Source organism: Pistacia vera, unplaced genomic scaffold, assembly GCF_008641045.1.
Source record: "Pistacia vera cultivar Batoury unplaced genomic scaffold, PisVer_v2 Contig731, whole genome shotgun sequence".
NCBI classification, from domain to species: Eukaryota; Viridiplantae; Streptophyta; class Magnoliopsida; order Sapindales; family Anacardiaceae; genus Pistacia; species Pistacia vera.
In genome coordinates, this window is record NW_022196592.1 from 129063 (window position 1) to 138041 (window position 8979).

General features: G+C 33.1%; 1 protein-coding gene across 1 annotated transcript; it reads left to right on the plus strand.

Annotated features, from left to right (window-relative positions):
* The first annotated feature begins 1721 nt into the window (after positions 1–1721).
* LOC116115116 (histidine protein methyltransferase 1 homolog) lies at positions 1722–5200 on the plus strand. The gene is made up of 7 exons (XM_031401265.1): positions 1722–1765; positions 1906–1975; positions 2575–2641; positions 2807–2907; positions 3012–3056; positions 3275–3745; positions 4710–5200. Exons 1-7 carry the CDS (start codon positions 1722–1724, stop codon positions 4878–4880), a joined length of 969 nt encoding a protein of 322 aa, XP_031257125.1. The 3' UTR covers positions 4881–5200.
* The last annotated feature ends 3779 nt before the right edge of the window (positions 5201–8979 follow it).

Here is an 8979-nt window from a genome sequence, read left to right on the forward strand (position 1 = left end):
TCCTATCATTTGAGTTAGTAATATATCATTATTTATATTTATATATCAATTAAACACTTAATTTGAAAATTTATTTTTAAGGGAGATGGATAAGTCACGTAGCAATATCAAATAATTAAAAAAGACTATTTTGATAGTTAATAAAACGGATTAGAAAATATTATATAAGAGCAAATTGTTGAGATTTTTATTTCATCCTTATAGTTTTAATATATTCGTCAAAGACCTTCGTTTCAAATATAATTTTATTCTTTGAGACTTTTAGATGATGAACTTGAAAATTACACTAAAATATGAAAATAATCCTCTAAAAATGATTAAAAAAAATGTCTTACAGAAACAATGCTAATATAAATCCAAATCACTTTCCTTCAAGTTAGTAAGACATATTACACACTAGTGTTATTTGTGTAATGTATTTTTGTTATTGTCAGAAGGGTATTTCTGTTTTCATAATTTCTGATCAATCAGCCTATCAAGTCAAAGGACTAAAATGCCAATTTTCGAAAAAGTGTCCTTAAAAGAAAAGAATATCCGCATATGCTTGTCTAATGACACTAACCAACTGCCTGAAAAATCACAGTGGTAATTACGCAATTAAGAAGAAACACAAGGGCAGTTTCGGAATAAAATGTTACAGTGAAGGCCACGCCTGAAACGGAAGCTTCTGTGTAGTGTTTTGGTACTCCTTTTGACTTTTGTTTATGAACTCTTTCTCTTTTCTGTGAAATTTCGGACTTTAATTTTGTCGTTCATTTCTCACCATTTATATTAGCAATTAAATTAAATATTAATTAGTATAAAAGAGCCCTTACTGCCCTATCAGATTACCAAGATTCTCCAGATAATTCTTGTTTTCATAGGTGAACTCTTTGAACTTTCTCTTAAATTATATTATGTTGTTTTATTGTGAAATTTCATTGTAATTTATTCTGGGTTTTGTTCTTTTAAGTGATTTAACATGTGGGATGGTCTTAGTTTTGGTTTTATTTGGTTTGGCTTCTGGGTTTTGTTCTTGATGCCATTGAACATGTGGGTTGGTTTTAGTTTTAGTTTTGTTTTGGCTTCTGGGTTTTATTCTTGAATGCATTTGATCATGTGGGTTGCTTTTAATTTTCTTAAATATTTATGGTGGCAACTTCATTGGGATCTGTTTTTTGGTTCTTGATGGCTTTGGTTTTAGTTTGATTTGTTTTCTTCTTGTTTAAAATTTTTAGATTTTGTGTTTTGTGGTTTTAGTCTATCATATTTTGCCAAGTTTGCATTCTGTTTATGGGTTTTGATTTTGAATAGATTATGAGGATTTTCATTGGCTTTGTTTGCTGCTTGATGCTTTTTCCTTGTTTGTTTTGAGCTTAACATTGACTCTTAATTGGTTACTCTGTTAATACTTTGATGATCATATATGATTCTCTTGTTTGATATTCTGCTTCCCAATTTTTATTGATTTTGCATCAACAAAATTTCATGACTTGTGAATTCAGTTGATGTAGAGGGGTGGTTGATATGGATCTTAAGATTTTTGCTTGGGGTACTTGAGTTTTTTTGGAGAAATGATCTAGATTTAATGGAAAATGTTGTTTTTTAATAGGTTGTTCTATCTTGAGAATATTTAAAAAGATCGAGTTACAATGCGTGCACCATCGTGCTTGCACAATGCTGCCTGGCTTGGTTCCGCAAGACCGAGGAAGCCATAGCATGTCCCACCATTTCAGAAAGAGATGTGCATCTCCCATCACCAGCTGTTGAGATTCTCCCTTCAAAGGTTTGTGTTTCTACTACTCAAATGTACCCGCACTGACCTGCTTTGTAGACTTTATTGCATAGCATAGAATTATTTATCTTCTTTGTTGAGAGTTGAAGCTATAAATTACATTACACGCTAAGACATCCTCCTTTTTCAAGGTACAGATTGCACACCCATATAAATAATGCTGGAGAGAATGTAGACTTGCAAGGTTTCAATGTGTTCAAGGTATGTCAAATCTTTGTTTAAGAATTTTAGCTGATCAGCATCTATACTTTGTCTTATTCGTTGCAAAATTGATTAATGCGTAAAAACCTTGCAGTTGGTTTATCTGGCAGTAGTTTTTTCTGTCAAACCACTGGAATGTTCAAGTTTATGGTTTATTTTGTTAGTGCATTGGTGTTGTAAAGGTGTATATAGACGTTGATATGATTATAAAGTGTGTGCCACTGAAATCCAATTGTAAAATATAGGTGCCTGTTTACATTGAAATCCACGCTTAAATATGTTCATCTATGTTGTTTTCGCCTTCCACCCAGAGGAATGGAGGGGAGGATAGTTAGTTGGTAGTTGGTTGGCTGAAAGTAGACTCTTCCTTTTCTCTCTCCCTTCCTTTGCACGAAGAAAACTGGGTTGCACTGCTTGGCTGTTGTTTATATCTTCTGTAACCATATTTATGGCTTTTCTAGAGGCCATTAGAGGAAATGCTTGTTACAAAGTTATGGTGCAATTATTTGTTATTAATTTAACATTGGGAATCAAAGCTTAATTTTTGTGGCTAGTTCAATCTCTTGCTTAATTTTTATGTCTATTTCAATCTCTTGCAGGGAAGAGTTAGTGTTGCTGATATAATTGGGTTCTCTGGTTCAGAAACAATATCCTCAAAACCTGATGGTACGCAGTAAGAACTATAAAATGACTTTGTTCAATTTGATTTGGTATTGATAGAGATTTTAGCTAGGGTAATATTTCTGAGAGCAGTTTCCTCATCAATGCAAGGATAGGAATTGTTGGGACTGATTAATTCGATTCTAAAGCTTTGATTTTTCCAATATATAGGATTTCTAAAATCTTGGGAGGGCTCAATTGATCTTGTTAATGTTCTTAAGCATGAGATTCGTGATGGACAGCTGAGCTTAAGAGGCAAAAGGGTACTTGAGGTAATTCAGTCATAAAAAAGTTGTTAAAACAATAAGATTTAAATTATAATTTATCGTTTTCTATGACATGAAAGTTGATATCTTGGCTTTTTTTATTCTTACAGTTGGGATGCAGCTATGGACTTCCTGGGATTTTTGCTTGCTTGAAGGTATCTCTTCTTTCTGTTCCTTTTTTATTTCTCTTTAACTCTAGTCATAATTCATTGCATTTTTGCACATTGCACTTGGTAGCATCTACATTGGAGTTCTAACTAAGTAGTTCGTCGATGTAACCACTAGTTTTCTAGGTGTATTCTGATGTTAATAATTTCTTTTATCAAAATGGTTTTGAACTGTCTGAAAAAAAAGAAACTTCCAATTTATACAGGGGGCTTCCACAGTACATTTTCAAGATCTCAGTGCGGAAACTATTAGATGCACAACTATACCAAATGTCCTTGCTAATCTTGAGCAAGCTCGAGACCGGCAGAGCCGACAACCAGAGGGTCCCCTGACACCATCAAGGCAAACTCTGGCTCCAACGGTGCACTTCTATGCTGGTGATTGGGAAGAACTCCCCACAGTCTTGTCTGTTATAAGGAGTGACGTGTCTGAAATGACAACAGGGATGAGCCTGAGCTTCTCTGAGGAGGATTTCATGGATGGATGTAGTAGCCAAGATGGTAGCATCATAGGACAGGATATCTCTTCAAGGAGGTCAAGAAAACTTTCAGGAAGCCGGGCATGGGAGAGGGCTAGCGAGGCAGATCAGGGTGAAGGTGGTTATGATGTTATTTTGATGACTGAGATCCCATATTCTGTGACCTCATTGAAGAAGCTATATTCACTCATTAAAAAGGTTAGTTTATTGTTTTCTTGTTCTTTCATGTCATTAAAACATTAGCATTCTTGTTCACAGTTATCATCGTGGGTTGATATATTAGTAAGGCAGTGAAACTTATAAAGATACAAACTATGTGTTTACATGCTTTTTCTCAATTTCACTGTATAATCAGTTGGCTGTAAGATTATGAGATTGGAAATTTTTTATCTTAAGATCCTTGTAAACGGTTTGGATTGTGGATGGAAATAAGGATGATAAGAAATTGGGTATTAAAATAGAAATATGTTAAAACTAGGACGTGGGCTTTTAGAGAAGATCCGCCATGTGGGAAAAAATAGTTTTAAGAGGACTTACGGCAAAATAATTTGCAAGTTATTTTCCTGCAAAATAGGCATAACAAGAGTTAATTGGACGGATATATTAGAACTTACAATATCATCCTCCAAACGTGTAGATTATATGCTATGAAAATTGTTTCCATCATTGATTTTACTGTTTCTATAACGGAAATAAAGAGCCTTGTATAAGTTTGTTGGTTTTCCTGATATTGAATAAACTATGACCTGGATGCCGTTAACTAGCCTTAGAGTCAGGATTAATTGCTCTAATCTGGAGTTTTATCTCATTAGATATCTTCTAATCCTGTTGCTTTAATAGGAAGTTATTCATGTCAAATAAGGTTTAATATAAGAAATCTGGGATCTCAACAATTGCATTACTGGATTGCAAGTTTTCATTTTAGTACATTTTTGCTTTCTCTATCTCATTGCTTGTAATTTTCATTGTTTTGCCTTATGATTTGGTATCTCCTTCTGTTGCTGCACCATGAATCTAAGATTCAGTTTTTCCTAATTTAGCTCAGTGAACATATAAGAAAAGATTGACTGCTTTCTGGGCATAGAAGAAAAAGAAATATACTAGAAGTCCTGTCGTATATGTTCTCCATTTGATACTAGTTCTAATTTTTCGGCTTAACCAGTGTTTGAGGCCTCCATATGGAGTCGTTTACTTAGCAACGAAGAAGAATTATGTCGGTTTCAATAATGGCGCACGACACTTGAGGAGTCTCGTCGATGAAGAATCCATTTTTGGAGTTCATTTAATCAAGGAGATGACTGATAGAGACATTTGGAAGTTCTTTCTGAAGTGAACACAAGTTCATCACTGGACAAAATACCTACCAGACTCAACTACAAATTTTCAGATGCTTATTTTATTTATTTACATTAATCCCATATGTATAAATTATAATACAGATTACAAGTCCCATTTTTTTTCTTTTTTCCTTTTTTGGGGTTAGTAATAATGGAACCAGAAATAGAAAGCTTGGTATATATACATCCTAATTGTTCTGGAATGGCGTAATTTTTGTTTTTTTTTCTTTTTACCATTTATCCCATTTAAAGTGTAAATTGAACCTTAATTAAATTTTCCAAGGTTGAATTAAATGTTCTTTAATTTGTTCATTTTCCTTGAGAGTGAAAGCATGTGGACTTTTATCTCCATGTCGATATTCATTTTCACACTTTTTTTTTTTCCTTTTTTCAATCTTTTCGCCCTGAAATTCCATGACCAACAATTGATTAATGGATGTTATGAAGCTCTAGCTATGGAGTTTCGTTAGGTTCTTTTTATGTTAAGTTTGTCCTTTTAAATTAAACGTGTAATTGATTAAAATTAAACGGAAAGTGTTTAAGATTAAGTCATAATGTAAATTACTGATAGTCTTTATTTTATTTTCATTTAATTACTTTATATATTTGTCTTATTTTTATCTAATCACTTTATCAATAATAATTTCTAAAATGTAGAGTCAGAAACAAAACCCATACTATAATAAATAATGTCTACTAAAATTTATCATCAATAGGAAAATTTATCCATCGCTTTTTTATTTTAATTCTACGTTTATGTATATGTCTGAGTTTAAAATACTTGTACAAATCTTTTTAAATGTTTTGAATCATTTTTGTTGTTGGATTGAGAAAAAAATAATAAATAAATTGGGTTCAAGTTTTCACAATAAGACCAAAGACCTTACATATCAAGCCTGCCATAGAGCTAATTGTATTTATCCCATGGGGTGTAGCGTTTAGGTCCACTAAGGTCCAAATCTTGCAGTTTAAAGTACTAGGAGAGGACATACCCTCCTCCTATTGTAAAAAATGTTTTAATAAAAAATGAACATTTTGGGGGTAGAATCTGAACATTTAAAACTCAGGCAATATCAAAATGAGGGTTTGTAAGCAACAAAAATCATATCCAAATAAACTAATTAATGTAAACGTTTATTAAATTCAAGGAAGGTAAATCCTAGTTTTTTAAAACTTCGTAGAAAGTTGCTTAGAAAAATAAAAAGATTGTAAGAGGAACCCATTTTAATTTATATATTATATGAATAAACACAAATATTGATATTGGTTGTGTAGAGCAAATCCCTTGGAAATAAAACTACCAATCCAGAATTTTTCCTTATAAACCATGGAACTTGTTTTATTTCATATAATAACATTGGATAGATAAACTTTGTTTCTTCTTTTAATTTTTAATTTTTTGAATCCCCAGACTTCGGATTTGTCAGAGAAATTCCTTCAATGACATAGTTTATTATATTGGTAGATCCTTTCTGAGTCCCGAGTTTGATCATTGGATATCTCCAATGGTTCACTTGAAAAGTGACGTTACCCTAAAGACCATTTATACAGACGAACTGATGCAGGGGCCTTTAAGTAAGGCTCACTGAAAACTCCATGGCAGGAAAGAAAAACTTAAGAGGACTTAATCTACAGTCCACACTTTTGGCATTTCAAATACTGGGAGATTCCCCTCCCCCCTTCCCCTCAAACTAACAACCATTAAATAAATCTTAATTTTAAAATAACATTTTTTATGCAGAGACAAAATGCCTTTTAAGGCAACATTAACCTAACTTTACTGGAAAACAATAGTATATTAAATACACCTATTCTGCTCCAAGTTTAACATCTGATAGAATCAGGGGGTCTATTCCAGTAGTTTACATCGTAGGATCTGAACTAATAGACCAAACACTTGGGGGGGTAAATACAATCATCTCAAAAAGCTTTTTCTGCAAAATCCCATCTTAACAACCAACTCTTAACACTAAAACATCAAAAAGAAAGTTTAAATCCTCGGCAAAACCCAAAAGAAAAATGAACAGTAATAGCATGATTCGATAAAAGATGACTGAGGATGTATATATCTCTGTATTATGTGCAAGGAATCCAAAAGCAAAAACTTTTGACTACATGTTCTTGCAACATCCTATTTGTTGGGTGCTTGCCGACTAACCTGATCTCTACTTCCGATCTCAGCATTATCAATGTATGTATCCTAAGGATACATATTAAAGATATTTACAACTTTTTACTATTTCGATGTTCTGTACAAACGGGTCAAAAAACGGTAGAACTTCATCATTTTCTACCATCAGCGAAACAAACTGGAGGATATGAACTAATGGAGGTTGTTATAGTTCTTTTTCAGACGATAAGAGCTAGTCGTCCTGAGATAAAAGCTAAAGTTTGGGATTCATCTTTGAGCAACTTTCCTCTGAAAATATTAGCGAGCTTTTTTCTCATATTGGCAGAACTAATAGGGAAGAAAATTCGTTCATCATTTGTTGGCTTCTGGGAATATCTTGACACCAGGTTTCTAGACCTGAGCAAAATCCAAGCTGGATTGATGATTAACAAAGAAACGATAGAAAATGAAGTAACTCTTAACACAGATGCATATCAATTCATAAGGTCCTCTTAATCACAGATGCAGATCAATTCATAAGGTCCTCTTAATCACAGATGCAGATCAATTATAAGATCCTAAAAAGCTTGGATAAAGAAGACCCTAATGTTTTTATTTTTTTTATTTAATTCTGTCTTGACCTATATCTATATAACATAGTAAATTTTTACCTATATTTTACCTTCATAGATTACTTCATGGGGTGACAAGCTAGAGGCCGTCTGATCCCATGATTCAGAGAATGGATCAATTCCACAAGAACAACCAGCCTCCTCTATCCATATTCTAGGTGTAGTGGAAGTGAGGGTAAATACCAAATACAAAAAAAAAAGAAACAAAAAAAATTTCAGCTGGGTGCCAGTCATATATAGAACATAAAAACACGCCATAGGATTTTTCAGGAAAAATCACTATCATACGGATTTATAAGTGTCAGTGTACAAGATGTTAAATACAACTAAACATTCGTTAAATTTAGATACTCCAAACCATATAACCTCCATAGGTGGATACCAAATACATATATTCTAAAAAATTTGACTTGGGGACAAACAATAAAAGAGAATAAGAAACAAATAACCAATTGACTAGATTAGTATATTGGTTGACGAATAAAAGGTTCAGATAAATAATCATGGATATAGACTTGCAACATGAATGCATCTCTGTGCATGAAAGCAGTTAATTGTGAGTTATCGCGAGAACTTATCTATGAGGCGAAGTACACATCTGAATCAAAAAGTTAGGTAGGAGAGGTGACAAATTACAAAGAATTACCCTGCCGGATTGTGTTCTGTTAATCTTCTCCACACCATCTTCCCACAGTGAATCAAACTCAAGAATGCCATACATAAGGAGAGGAATCCCAATAACACAACCCCCAGATGCAAAATTACCAGTGTCTGAGGAAAATATCAAAGGAGAAAAATTGGTAAGCACCATTGAAGTCTATTCTCACAATTCATGACACATCAGCTAGTACCAAAATGGAACATTTGCAAATTGACAAAACACACGGTTAGTTATTTGGAGGGTAAGGTAGCAATGTTGAAGGACAATAAGATTTTATCACCAACAAAAATTAATAGATAGAGATCGACGTTTCTTTGAATGCCAAAGGAAAGAAAACACATTTGGTCATTAAACCAGTACTCATGTGCATGTACGAGTGGGGATAGAGAGATGATGGAACATCAAGACCTTCTTGTCCGATCACTTATTGAGGGCATCTCTCTTTCTTTATGGGATATTAAGGGGAATTAGTGTGTAACTTGAGAAAATTTTAAAATATTAAGAAAAATTACAAATGAAGGGGACATTATGTTGGTACATTTTCAATTTTAATTAGACAATCATAGCTTCATAATAGCATAGAAACATATCTTGCTGTTCTAGGAATAATTCTGAATGTACCCTTTCAGAGTGAAAAATTGAAATAAAATTCTCAACAGAAAAACTTTAGTGTATATATGACAAAAGCAAGC

What these genes read in the sequence shown, in the direction of transcription:
- LOC116115116 (XM_031401265.1), top strand. Translation starts at nt 1,722, where the DNA reads ATGTGCATCTCCCATCACCAGCTGTTGAGATTCTCCCTTCAAAG. An exon ending in TTGAGATTCTCCCTTCAAAG is followed by an intron (nt 1,766 to 1,905) that starts GTTTGTGTTTCT and finishes TCCTTTTTCAAG; the next exon opens with GTACAGATTGCACACCCATA. An exon ending in TATATTCACTCATTAAAAAG is followed by an intron (nt 3,746 to 4,709) that starts GTTAGTTTATTG and finishes CGGCTTAACCAG; the next exon opens with TGTTTGAGGCCTCCATATGG.